The sequence below is a fragment of the Ovis aries genome, chromosome 11 (genome assembly GCF_016772045.2).
Source record: "Ovis aries strain OAR_USU_Benz2616 breed Rambouillet chromosome 11, ARS-UI_Ramb_v3.0, whole genome shotgun sequence".
Lineage (NCBI taxonomy): Eukaryota > Metazoa > Chordata > Mammalia > Artiodactyla > Bovidae > Ovis > Ovis aries.
In genome coordinates this window covers 61,213,682-61,227,784 of record NC_056064.1, presented here as the reverse complement: position 1 = coordinate 61,227,784, position 14,103 = coordinate 61,213,682, and the positions used below count along the sequence as shown (strand labels likewise).

The 14,103-nt window shown below is 57.3% G+C and overlaps 1 protein-coding gene across 4 annotated transcripts in view; it reads right to left on the bottom strand.

Annotated features, from left to right (window-relative positions):
* Positions 1-6,742: 6,742 nt before the first annotated feature.
* The window catches only part of RGS9 (regulator of G protein signaling 9), a 73,595-nt gene continuing 66,234 nt past the window's right edge, over positions 6,743-14,103 (bottom strand). For all 4 annotated transcript variants that reach the window (XM_060395082.1, XM_060395081.1, XM_060395080.1 and 1 more), the window contains 2 exons: positions 10,554-10,978; positions 6,743-7,139 (listed from right to left, as the gene is read on the bottom strand). In XM_060395082.1, coding sequence (XP_060251065.1) covers positions 7,013-7,139; positions 10,554-10,978 — 552 coding nt within the window. In that variant the 3' untranslated portion in view covers positions 6,743-7,012. The remainder of the gene's footprint in view (positions 7,140-10,553; positions 10,979-14,103) is intronic.

Sequence of the window (14,103 nt, the reverse complement as noted above, 5' to 3'; positions counted from 1 at the left end):
CTCAGAGGGTAAAGCGTCTGTCTACAACGCGGGAGACCTGAGTTTACGGCATAAGTGAGATCCGTAAAGGGCTTCCCCGGTGGCTCAGAGGGTAAAGCGTCTGTCTACAACGCGGGAGACCTGAGTTTACGGCATAAGTGAGATCCGTAAAGGGCTTCCCCGGTGGCTCAGAGGGTAAAGCGTCTGTCTACAACGCGGGAGACCTGAGTTTACGGCATAAGTGAGATCCGTAAAGGGCTTCCCCGGTGGCTCAGAGGGTAAAGCGTCTGTCTACAACGCGGGAGACCTGAGTTTACGGCATAAGTGAGATCCGTAAAGGGCTTCCCCGGTGGCTCAGAGGGTAAAGCGTCTGTCTACAACGCGGGAGACCTGAGTTTACGGCATAAGTGAGATCCGTAAAGGGCTTCCCCCGGTGGCTCAGAGGGTAAAGCGTCTGTCTACAACGCGGGAGACCTGAGTTTACGGCATAAGTGAGATCCGTAAAGGGCTTCCCCGGTGGCTCAGAGGGTAAAGCGTCTGTCTACAACGCGGGAGACCTGAGTTTACGGCATAAGTGAGATCCGTAAAGGGCTTCCCCGGTGGCTCAGAGGGTAAAGCGTCTGTCTACAACGCGGGAGACCTGAGTTTACGGCATAAGTGAGATCCGTAAAGGGCTTCCCCGGTGGCTCAGAGGGTAAAGCGTCTGTCTACAACGCGGGAGACCTGAGTTTATGGCATAAGTGAGATCCGTAAAGGGCTTCCCCGGTGGCTCAGAGGGTAAAGCGTCTGTCTACAACGCGGGAGACCTGAGTTTACGGCATAAGTGAGATCCGTAAAGGGCTTCCCAGGTGGCTCAGAGGGTAAAGCGTCTGTCTACAACGCGGGAGACCTGAGTTTATGGCATAAGTGAGATCCGTAAAGGGCTTCCCCGGTGGCTCAGAGGGTAAAGCGTCTGTCTACAACGCGGGAGACCTGAGTTTACGGCATAAGTGAGATCCGTAAAGGGCTTCCCAGGTGGCTCAGAGGGTAAAGCGTCTGTCTACAACGCGGGAGACCTGAGTTTATGGCATAAGTGAGATCCGTAAAGGGCTTCCCCGGTGGCTCAGAGGGTAAAGCGTCTGTCTACAACGCGGGAGACCTGAGTTTATGGCATAAGTGAGATCCGTAAAGGGCTTCCCCGGTGGCTCAGAGGGTAAAGCGTCTGTCTACAACGCGGGAGACCTGAGTTTATGGCATAAGTGAGATCTGTAAAGGGCTTCCCCGGTGGCTCAGAGGGTAAAGCGTCTGTCTACAACGCGGGAGACCTGAGTTTACGGCATAAGTGAGATCCGTAAAGGGCTTCCCCCGGTGGCTCAGAGGGTAAAGCGTCTGTCTACAACGCGGGAGACCTGAGTTTATGGCATAAGTGAGATCCGTAAAGGGCTTCCCCGGTGGCTCAGAGGGTAAAGCGTCTGTCTACAACGCGGGAGACCTGAGTTTACGGCATAAGTGAGATCCGTAAAGGGCTTCCCAGGTGGCTCAGAGGGTAAAGCGTCTGTCTACAACGCGGGAGACCTGAGTTTATGGCATAAGTGAGATCCGTAAAGGGCTTCCCCGGTGGCTCAGAGGGTAAAGCGTCTGTCTACAACGCGGGAGACCTGAGTTTATGGCATAAGTGAGATCCGTAAAGGGCTTCCCCGGTGGCTCAGAGGGTAAAGCGTCTGTCTACAACGCGGGAGACCTGAGTTTATGGCATAAGTGAGATCCGTAAAGGGCTTCCCCGGTGGCTCAGAGGGTAAAGCGTCTGTCTACAACGCGGGAGACCTGAGTTTATGGCATAAGTGAGATCCGTAAAGGGCTTCCCCGGTGGCTCAGAGGGTAAAGCGTCTGTCTACAACGCGGGAGACCTGAGTTTATGGCATAAGTGAGATCCGTAAAGGGCTTCCCCGGTGGCTCAGAGGGTAAAGCGTCTGTCTACAACGCGGGAGACCTGAGTTTACGGCATAAGTGAGATCCGTAAAGGGCTTCCCCGGTGGCTCAGAGGGTAAAGCGTCTGTCTACAACGCGGGAGACCTGAGTTTATGGCATAAGTGAGATCCGTAAAGGGCTTCCCAGGTGGCTCAGAGGGTAAAGCGTCTGTCTACAACGCGGGAGACCTGAGTTTATGGCATAAGTGAGATCCGTAAAGGGCTTCCCCGGTGGCTCAGAGGGTAAAGCGTCTGTCTACAACGCGGGAGACCTGAGTTTATGGCATAAGTGAGATCCGTAAAGGGCTTCCCCGGTGGCTCAGAGGGTAAAGCGTCTGTCTACAACGCGGGAGACCTGAGTTTATGGCATAAGTGAGATCTGTAAAGGGCTTCCCAGGTGGCTCAGAGGGTAAAGCGTCTGTCTACAACGCGGGAGACCTGAGTTTATGGCATAAGTGAGATCCGTAAAGGGCTTCCCCGGTGGCTCAGAGGGTAAAGCGTCTGTCTACAACGCGGGAGACCTGAGTTTATGGCATAAGTGAGATCCGTAAAGGGCTTCCCCGGTGGCTCAGAGGGTAAAGCGTCTGTCTACAACGCGGGAGACCTGAGTTTATGGCATAAGTGAGATCTGTAAAGGGCTTCCCAGGTGGCTCAGAGGGTAAAGCGTCTGTCTACAACGCGGGAGACCTGAGTTTATGGCATAAGTGAGATCCGTAAAGGGCTTCCCCGGTGGCTCAGAGGGTAAAGCGTCTGTCTACAACGCGGGAGACCTGAGTTTACGGCATAAGTGAGATCCGTAAAGGGCTTCCCAGGTGGCTCAGAGGGTAAAGCGTCTGTCTACAACGCGGGAGACCTGAGTTTATGGCATAAGTGAGATCCGTAAAGGGCTTCCCCGGTGGCTCAGAGGGTAAAGCGTCTGTCTACAACGCGGGAGACCTGAGTTTATGGCATAAGTGAGATCCGTAAAGGGCTTCCCCGGTGGCTCAGAGGGTAAAGCGTCTGTCTACAACGCGGGAGACCTGAGTTTATGGCATAAGTGAGATCCGTAAAGGGCTTCCCCGGTGGCTCAGAGGGTAAAGCGTCTGTCTACAACGCGGGAGACCTGAGTTTACGGCATAAGTGAGATCCGTAAAGGGCTTCCCCGGTGGCTCAGAGGGTAAAGCGTCTGTCTACAACGCGGGAGACCTGAGTTTACGGCATAAGTGAGATCCGTAAAGGGCTTCCCCGGTGGCTCAGAGGGTAAAGCGTCTGTCTACAACGCGGGAGACCTGAGTTTACGGCATAAGTGAGATCCGTAAAGGGCTTCCCCGGTGGCTCAGAGGGTAAAGCGTCTGTCTACAACGCGGGAGACCTGAGTTTACGGCATAAGTGAGATCCGTAAAGGGCTTCCCCGGTGGCTCAGAGGGTAAAGCGTCTGTCTACAACGCGGGAGACCTGAGTTTATGGCATAAGTGAGATCCGTAAAGGGCTTCCCAGGTGGCTCAGAGGGTAAAGCGTCTGTCTACAACGCGGGAGACCTGAGTTTATGGCATAAGTGAGATCCGTAAAGGGCTTCCCCGGTGGCTCAGAGGGTAAAGCGTCTGTCTACAACGCGGGAGACCTGAGTTTATGGCATAAGTGAGATCCGTAAAGGGCTTCCCCGGTGGCTCAGAGGGTAAAGCGTCTGTCTACAACGCGGGAGACCTGAGTTTATGGCATAAGTGAGATCTGTAAAGGGCTTCCCAGGTGGCTCAGAGGGTAAAGCGTCTGTCTACAACGCGGGAGACCTGAGTTTATGGCATAAGTGAGATCCGTAAAGGGCTTCCCCGGTGGCTCAGAGGGTAAAGCGTCTGTCTACAACGCGGGAGACCTGAGTTTACGGCATAAGTGAGATCCGTAAAGGGCTTCCCAGGTGGCTCAGAGGGTAAAGCGTCTGTCTACAACGCGGGAGACCTGAGTTTACGGCATAAGTGAGATCTGTAAAGGGCTTCCCAGGTGGCTCAGAGGGTAAAGCGTCTGTCTACAACGCGGGAGACCTGAGTTTATGGCATAAGTGAGATCCGTAAAGGGCTTCCCCGGTGGCTCAGAGGGTAAAGCGTCTGTCTACAACGCGGGAGACCTGAGTTTATGGCATAAGTGAGATCCGTAAAGGGCTTCCCCGGTGGCTCAGAGGGTAAAGCGTCTGTCTACAACGCGGGAGACCTGAGTTTATGGCATAAGTGAGATCCGTAAAGGGCTTCCCCGGTGGCTCAGAGGGTAAAGCGTCTGTCTACAACGCGGGAGACCTGAGTTTACGGCATAAGTGAGATCCGTAAAGGGCTTCCCCGGTGGCTCAGAGGGTAAAGCGTCTGTCTACAACGCGGGAGACCTGAGTTTACGGCATAAGTGAGATCCGTAAAGGGCTTCCCCGGTGGCTCAGAGGGTAAAGCGTCTGTCTACAACGCGGGAGACCTGAGTTTACGGCATAAGTGAGATCCGTAAAGGGCTTCCCCGGTGGCTCAGAGGGTAAAGCGTCTGTCTACAACGCGGGAGACCTGAGTTTACGGCATAAGTGAGATCCGTAAAGGGCTTCCCCGGTGGCTCAGAGGGTAAAGCGTCTGTCTACAACGCGGGAGACCTGAGTTTACGGCATAAGTGAGATCCGTAAAGGGCTTCCCAGGTGGCTCAGAGGGTAAAGCGTCTGTCTACAACGCGGGAGACCTGAGTTTACGGCATAAGTGAGATCCGTAAAGGGCTTCCCCGGTGGCTCAGAGGGTAAAGCGTCTGTCTACAACGCGGGAGACCTGAGTTTATGGCATAAGTGAGATCGGTAAAGGGCTTCCCCGGTGGCTCAGAGGGTAAAGCGTCTGTCTACAACGCGGGAGACCTGAGTTTACGGCATAAGTGAGATCCGTAAAGGGCTTCCCCGGTGGCTCAGAGGGTAAAGCGTCTGTCTACAACGCGGGAGACCTGAGTTTACGGCATAAGTGAGATCCGTAAAGGGCTTCCCAGGTGGCTCAGAGGGTAAAGCGTCTGTCTACAACGCGGGAGACCTGAGTTTACGGCATAAGTGAGATCCGTAAAGGGCTTCCCCGGTGGCTCAGAGGGTAAAGCGTCTGTCTACAACGCGGGAGACCTGAGTTTATGGCATAAGTGAGATCCGTAAAGGGCTTCCCCGGTGGCTCAGAGGGTAAAGCGTCTGTCTACAACGCGGGAGACCTGAGTTTATGGCATAAGTGAGATCTGTAAAGGGCTTCCCCGGTGGCTCAGAGGGTAAAGCGTCTGTCTACAACGCGGGAGACCTGAGTTTATGGCATAAGTGAGATCCGTAAAGGGCTTCCCAGGTGGCTCAGAGGGTAAAGCGTCTGTCTACAACGCGGGAGACCTGAGTTTATGGCATAAGTGAGATCCGTAAAGGGCTTCCCCGGTGGCTCAGAGGGTAAAGCGTCTGTCTACAACGCGGGAGACCTGAGTTTATGGCATAAGTGAGATCCGTAAAGGGCTTCCCCGGTGGCTCAGAGGGTAAAGCGTCTGTCTACAACGCGGGAGACCTGAGTTTATGGCATAAGTGAGATCCGTAAAGGGCTTCCCCCGGTGGCTCAGAGGGTAAAGCGTCTGTCTACAACGCGGGAGACCTGAGTTTATGGCATAAGTGAGATCCGTAAAGGGCTTCCCCGGTGGCTCAGAGGGTAAAGCGTCTGTCTACAACGCGGGAGACCTGAGTTTATGGCATAAGTGAGATCCGTAAAGGGCTTCCCCGGTGGCTCAGAGGGTAAAGCGTCTGTCTACAACGCGGGAGACCTGAGTTTATGGCATAAGTGAGATCCGTAAAGGGCTTCCCCGGTGGCTCAGAGGGTAAAGCGTCTGTCTACAACGCGGGAGACCTGAGTTTATGGCATAAGTGAGATCCGTAAAGGGCTTCCCCGGTGGCTCAGAGGGTAAAGCGTCTGTCTACAACGCGGGAGACCTGAGTTTATGGCATAAGTGAGATCCGTAAAGGGCTTCCCCGGTGGCTCAGAGGGTAAAGCGTCTGTCTACAACGCGGGAGACCTGAGTTTATGGCATAAGTGAGATCCGTAAAGGGCTTCCCAGGTGGCTCAGAGGGTAAAGCGTCTGTCTACAACGCGGGAGACCTGAGTTTACGGCATAAGTGAGATCCGTAAAGGGCTTCCCCGGTGGCTCAGAGGGTAAAGCGTCTGTCTACAACGCGGGAGACCTGAGTTTACGGCATAAGTGAGATCTGTAAAGGGCTTCCCCGGTGGCTCAGAGGGTAAAGCGTCTGTCTACAACGCGGGAGACCTGAGTTTATGGCATAAGTGAGATCCGTAAAGGGCTTCCCAGGTGGCTCAGAGGGTAAAGCGTCTGTCTACAACGCGGGAGACCTGAGTTTATGGCATAAGTGAGATCCGTAAAGGGCTTCCCCGGTGGCTCAGAGGGTAAAGCGTCTGTCTACAACGCGGGAGACCTGAGTTTACGGCATAAGTGAGATCCGTAAAGGGCTTCCCCGGTGGCTCAGAGGGTAAAGCGTCTGTCTACAACGCGGGAGACCTGAGTTTACGGCATAAGTGAGATCCGTAAAGGGCTTCCCCGGTGGCCCTGGTGGTAAAGAGCCCACCTGCCAGTGCAGAAGACGCAGGAGATCCAGGGTTTGACCCCCAGATCGGGAAGAGCCCCTGGAGCAGCCCAAGGCAACCCACTCCAGTAGTCTTGCCTGGAGAATCCCCTGGACAGAGGCGCCTGGGGGGCTACAGTCCATGGGGTCGCAAAAGAGTTGGACACGACTGGAGGGACTTAGCAGGCAAGAACTCATAGATGGCTTATCAAAGTAGACGTCCGCTAGCATTCCAATCCAAAAGCACTCCGACAAGGTAGCCTTTTATTGGTTTTAAGGCAGCAGGTCAAGCCCTCTGGTGCACATGCCTGTCTTCTGATGACAGGAGGAAAGACGGGGGCAAGGGAAGGGCCAGCCACGGGGCACCCGCCCAGAGCGCTCTTCTGCAGGGTCCAGCCATCTTGACCCTCTGGCCCCCACGTGTGATCTTCATGCACTCTGGTCCCAGAGCCAGCGGGCCCCGTGGCCCCATCCTGCCGAGTCTGTGGGAGCGGCTTCCTGGCCCAAGGCCCCGGGCTCAGCCAGCGTGGCCCTCCACCGGGCTCTCCCAGGGGCAGACGACCTCCTTTTCTGCGGCCTGGTCACCTCGTGCTCTCAGGCAGGCCCCACTCCCCATGGGCACGTCCATCTTGATCTGGAAAAAGCTTCAGACACAGGAGCAGAGCAGGTGTGTGGAGACGGAAGGTCACCACACCCGGCTCACCCGACCCCCCGAGGAGGCACAGACCCAGGCGCCTTTCTGGAAGCTGTGTGTGCGGCGACCCACTCGGGGCTGGGGGGGACCCCTTTCACTGGGTGCCGAGGGAGGCTCTGTCTCCTGCTGAATGAAGGATAATTCAGAGAACACTTTATTTCCCTTTTCAAGGGGCTTCAGTTTTTTCTGTTTTGATGAATTCTATACATTCCTATAGAACAACCAGGACCCAGGCCTCAGCCCCTTTAAGCTGCCTTCTAATGAAGTGATGGCACTGAGCACAGAGGCTTGCAGAAGCCCCGAGACTGCCGTGGCCACAGACTAGAGCATCCTCTCAGCAGAGCCCATCCGGAGGAATCGACAGACAAGTTCTTTCCCCCTGGATCCCCCCCACCCCGGACACACAGCGCACAGACAAGGCTGGAGACTTGGGTATCCATGGCAACCTACGACCTCAGCACGGAGCCTCCATCTCCAAGGCCACGCGTGGCCAAAACGCAGGAGCGTGGCACAGGGTGGGGGGTGCTCCGCGCTGTCTCCCCCCAGACCGAGCAAAGGCGGGGCTGCCTCTGTGTTGCGTTGTCTGGAACTCTTCCTTCTGTCCCGGCCCGGAGCCCGCAAGTGCACCCTGGAGCTCCTGTTCTTCACCCAGAGAGCTGCCTCGGGGCAGGGGCTCTCAGAGGTCCGTCTTGCTTTGCCGCCCATAGTGGGGATAACAGGGGCCAGCCCTGAATGGAGGCTGTACACTGTCAGCCCCCTGTAGCCCCACTGAGTGCCCCCCAGGGCAGATGTGTGCAGGAGGTGGGAGGGGAGGGGAGGGCCCCCAAGGCAGGGGAGGGGACGGTCGCCCAGCACCACCTGTGGGTCCCACCACTGCCACTGAAATTCCCTGACCTTTAAAAAATGCAACAAATTCATTAGGCCAAGGTTTTAGGTGCCGCAGGGCGAGTGGAAGAGGATTGCATTGTTGTTTAGCTGCTAAGTCATGTCTGACTCTTTGCGACCTCATGGACTGCAGCCCGCCAGGCCCCTCAGTCCATGGAATTCTCCAGGCTGGAATACTGGAGTGGGCAGCCATTCCCTCCTCCAGGGATTGAACCTGGGTCTCCTACATTGCGGGTGGATTCTTTACCACTGAGCCACCAGAGAAGCCTGGAAGAGCATCTTAATAGAAAGGGGGAAAGATGGAAAAGAAAAACAATCCCATGGACTGTATAGTCCAAGGGGACGGAAAGAGTCAGACTCGGCTGAATTACTTCCATGTCACTTCACTTTCCTTTCCCCCAGAAAGACAGCAGAGGGAAGCGCTGAGTCTGGAAAGGGTCTGGAGGCCAAAGGTTTCTCCATGGGGGTCTGCTTTCCCAGAATCCTCCTCACCCAGCACTCTGCCCCCTCCATCTGCCCAGCCCCCAGGCCCTAGACCCCAGACCACAGAACCTGGGTCCTCACCAGACACCCGTGTGCACACAAATGCACAAGCCCGTGTGTGCACACACACTCCCCGTGTGCACACACACAATTCTCATGTTCACACATACACACAATCCCGTGTGCACACACACACAATCCCCATGTGCACACACACACTCCCCAAGTGCACACACACAAAATCCCTGTGTGCACACACACAATCCACTGTGCGCACACACACAATCCCGTGTGTCCACACACTCCCCATGTGCACACACACAGTCGCCTGTGCACACATACTATCTCCGTGTGTACACAAACACACTCCCCATGTGTACACACACACAGTCCCGTGTGCATGCACACAATCCCCCTGTGCTCACACACACTACCCACGTGCACACTCACAATCCCCATCTGCACACACACACAATCCCTGGGTGCACACACACACAATCCTGTGTGCACACACACACTCGCCATGTGTACACACACACAGTCCCGTGTGCATGCACACAATCCCCCTGTGCACACACATACTCCCCACGTGCGCACTCACAATCTCCATGTGCACACATACACACAATCCCCGTGTGCACACACACACAATCCTGTGTGCCCACACACAATCCCCTTGTGTACACACACACTCCCCACGTGCGCACTCACAATCTCCATGTGCACACACACACCATCCCGTGTGCACACACACACTCCCCATGTGAGCACACACAATCCCCATGTATACACACAGAATCCCCTGTCCACACATACAATCCCCATGTACAAACACACACAATCCCCGTGTGTACACACACACAGTCCCGTGTGCATGCACACAATCCCCCTGTGCACACACATGATCCCCGTGTGCACACACACAATCCCCACATGTGCACTCACAATCTCCATGTGCACACACACACAATCCCCGGGTGCACACACACAATCCCGTCCACACATACAATCCTCATGTACAAACACACACAATCCCCGTGTGTACACAAACACTCTCCATCTGTACACACACAATCCCCGTGTGCACACACACAATCTGGTATGCACACACACACTCCCCTGTGCACATACACAGAATCCCTGAGTGTGCACACACACTCCCTATGTGCACACACACACAATCCTGTGTGCCCACACACTCCCTGTGTGCACATACACACACAATCCCCATGTGCACACACAGTCTCCTGTGCACACACACAATCCCTGTGTGCACACACACAATCCTCATGTATACACCCACAATCCCCGTGTGCACACATACACAATCTCCATGTGTACACAAACACTCCCCATGTGTACACACACAGTCTCCTGTGCACACACACCATCTCCGTGTGTACACACAGTCCCCATGTGTACACACACAGTCCCGTGTGCATGCCCACAATCCCCATTTGCACACACACAATCCGAGTATACACAAACCCTCCCCATGCACACACACAATCCCCATGTGCACAAACACACTCCCCATGTGCACACACACAGTCCCGTGTGCACGCACACAATCCCCGTGTGCACACACACTCCGTGTGTACACACACACTCCCCACGTACGCACTCACAATCGCCGTGTGCACACACACACAATCCCCATGTACACACACAATCCCATGTGCACGCGCACACACACAATCCCGTGTGCACACACACACACTCCCCATATGAGCACACACAATCCCTGTGCGCACACAATCCCCTGTCCACACATACAATCCCCATGTGCAAACACACACAATCCCCGTGTGTACACAAACACTCCCCATGTGTGCACACACACAATCCCCGTGTGCACACACTCTCCCCATGTGCACACACAATCCCGTGTGCACACACATAATCCCCGAGTGCACACACACAATCCCCATGTGTGTGCACACACTCCCCATGAGTGCGCATCCACACACACACACACCACCCCCTCCATCCTTACTTGGCTGCTCTCCGGGACCTCGGTCGTGATAGCTGCCGGCTGGCATCCGCCAGGGGCTGCACCTTGCCATGGGCCACAGCGGGACACTTCGGGGAGAGCCGGGCGAAGACCGGGGAGGCCAAACAGCCTCGTCTTAGGAACCGGCCGAGGGACAGGCGCATGCGCGCCTTGGGCTGGGCCCGGGGCCGGGGCTGGTCCATGGTGGTCCCGCCGATCGCCCGCTCGGAGCCCGGGGAGCCCTCCAGGGCCACGCTGATGGGTGAGGGACAGACGGTGCTGCTGGGCCGCCGGATGAAGCGGCTGGGCGAGCGAAAGGGCCTTCCTGGGGAGCGGCAGCTCGGGGAGAAGGGGCTAGAGGGAGAGGGGGGCGCGCAGGTTCCGGTGTACACAGCGAGGTGGGGGCTGGGGGCCAGGCGCTGGCCGGGCTGCAGAGAAGGAGAGAGACCGGGAGTGAGGGCGCAGCTGGCCCCGCTGCGGGCTGCCCCCTGCCCACTCGGCCCCTCCCTGGCTGGAGCCCAGGCCCCCACCGGTTGCCCCTGGGGACCGGGGAGGGGTGCCCCGAGCCCCCTGGGAGGATGGCACAGCCTCACACAGGCTTCCCCAAGCCCTGGCCGCCTCCGCAGGGCACAGCTGGAGGCTCCTCCAGGCCTGGGAGCCGGGGGGCCAGGCTGGGGTTTCCCCTCGCCCATCAACTCCACCCTCCACAAGCTCGGCTCCACCCACCGAGCATCATCCTGTCTCCCTGTGTCCTCGGTGCCACCTGTGGTCCGCAGGCATGTGAACCCCTTTCCTGAGAGCACTGGAGGTGGCGCAAGGAGCCCTGGCTTGTGCGGACCCTTCCAGGCCTGACACCGGCCGCCGCATCCTGAGCCCTGACGCACGCCCACCGCCCCCTCTCCTGCGCTTCCCACGGGCACCGCAGCAGGGCCTGGGCCCCCGGCGGAGGAGGAGACTGGAAACACAGATAAGGCGGCTCCTTGAGGCAACCGCCCTGGGCGGCTTCGGCCCTGGTTCCCTGACCAGCGGGCCGGGAGCGGGGAACCGGGGCACCGTCAGCTGAAGGAGCCCGAGAGCTCCGAGCGAGCAGATGGGGGCGTCAGGATCCGAGTCCTGGGCAGGGAGGCTCGCCTGTCTCACCTTTCCCCCGCCAGGCTTGTGTCCCCCAGGGCCTGCCGCCACAGCTGTGCAGCACTTCGTAGCCCCGTGTGGTCGGGGCTGGGGGCTGGGGGCTGGGGGCTGGGGGCTGGGGGCTGGGCGGGTCCGGAGCCATGCCCGGGAGAGCTGGACTAACACTGCCTCCAAGACAGGACTGGCCTCAGGGAAGCACAAGCCCTCCATGAAACCGTCACAGTCGTGCAGCCCAGAGGGGCGTCTGCCCTGGGGGCCTGGGCATCGTCTGGGCCCGAAGGAGGGTGGCTGCGGGCACCCACACGCTTGAGGAGGGTGCAGGCCCCAGCCTGAAGAGGGAAGGGTGGGCAGGCAGAGCCCCCAGCAGCCCTCAGAAGAAAAGCAAGGCCTGGAAACCACCAGGGCTTAGCCCTGGGGGTGGTGTGGGGGCCTCACTTTTTCCCACCTGCTCCCTGAAGCTCAAGCAAGATTCTGAAACAGCAGCTCAGAGCCACCGATGCTGATCCACTGCTCAGACAGGCCTACCATCCAGAGCCTAGGCCCTGACCCAGAGCCACTGGGTTATTATGCTTATTAATCACCATCGTGATTATTGTTAGCATGCTTGAGAAGCTCAGAAATTCGAGTTTCTGGGCTGCAAACTTGAAGTGAATTATTGCAGGTACCTCCTCCAGAGCAGCTAACACTTACTATGCCCATTTTACAGATGAGAAAGCTAAAGCTTCCAGGAGCCAAGCCCAGGAATGCAGGGATGGTCAGCAGGCTTTGCAACCGGGCTCACTGACTCCACAGTTTACATGTGTGATGCCCAATGGATGCTTACAGGTCAGCATCGCACTGGGTGTCCGTTATAAATGCAGACCCCAGACTCACCCCAGACCCACCAGAGGGGAACCTGAGGGTGGGGCCTCACAAACACCGAGGGCGCTGCTTTGCAAGTAAGCAAGAGCCAGGTCGTGTGAGGAGCTGAGCCCTGTGCTTCTGACGCCACCTCCTACAGGGACTCACGTCTCCCCTGCAGGACAGTCTTCAGGGAATGGCCTTGATGGAGGGTTTGGGAGGCGACTGTCAGGCGTGTGGCCCTGCGGTTCATGAAGACCTACTCTGTGCCAGGCGTGTGGCCCTGCGGTTCGTGAAGACCTACTCTGTGACAGGCGTGTGGCCCTGCGGTTCATGAAGACCTACTCTGTGCCAGGCGTGTGGCCCTGTGGTTTATGAAGACCTACTCTGTGCCAGGCGTGTGGCCCTGCGGTTCATGAAGACCTACTCTGTGCCAGGCGTGTGGCCCTGCGGTTCATGAAGACCTACTCTGTGCCAGGCGTGTGGCCCTGCGGTTCATGAAGACCTACTCTGTGCCAGGCGTGTGGCCCTGTGGTTTATGAAGACCTACTCTGTGCCAGCTCCCTGCGAATCCACAGCTGCCACGTTTTAGAGACCAGAATGCTGAGGACCGGAGCGGTTTGGTACCGTCCCCAGGCTCCCACTGCAAACCGCTGACTGCAGAATGCAGAACTCTAAGGTGGCCACCAAGACCTCAGGATGGGTGTGCGCCGGGCATGTGCTGGGCAGCCACCGCCACGATCTTCCCATGAGATGTGGCATAGGGGACTCTGAATCACTCTGGCGCCACTGAGCTCTTCACTGAACCCTTCAGTCCCAAGCCTAGAAGCCAGAGGCAGAAGTCAGAGGCTCGTGATAAAGGCCCACTGAGCCGGGGTTCTCCATGGCTGGTTCTGAAGATGGAGAGTGGGGAGCAGGTGGCAAAGAGTTTGGGCAGCTTCTGGAAGCTGAGAGCAGCCAGCAGAAAATGGGGCCCTGGGTCCTACAACAAGAGATGGGATCCTTCCAACAACCTGGAAGCAGACTCTTCCTGAGCCCCCAGTAAGAACCCACACAGCGCAGAGACACCTGGAGTGTGTGCCCGGAACTCCTGCCAAGCCTCACCCGGCCAGCCGTGAGCTCGCAAGTGGTGGCTGTTGGTGCGAACTTGTTACTCGGCGATTGTTAACTCATACCGTGACCAAATGAGGGTCTGACCCCAGGTCCATGTAACCCTCAAAGCCCTCTTGCCTACTGATCTGCATTGCCAGCCTGTTGCCTACAGGGCCTGGGCAGGACCTGGGGTGCTGGGCCAATATGCCAAACTGAGACCAGGCTTTGTTCAGAGAGATGGGGGGCAGCAAGGTTCTCCTCCCTCCAGCTCACCGAGGACACCCGCACCCCAGGGCATCTCCTTAAACCTCATGCATTCAGCCTGTGGTCAACTCCCGTTATGACCCCACTTCACAGATTCAAACACTGAGGCCCACGGAGCTGAGGCAGCCTGACCCAGGGGACTTGACGGCACGCACCCCCACCTGACTCCAGGCTCTCCCCCAGCCCACCCCCCTCCCCCAGCACCTGCTCCTCCCCAAGACAGGTA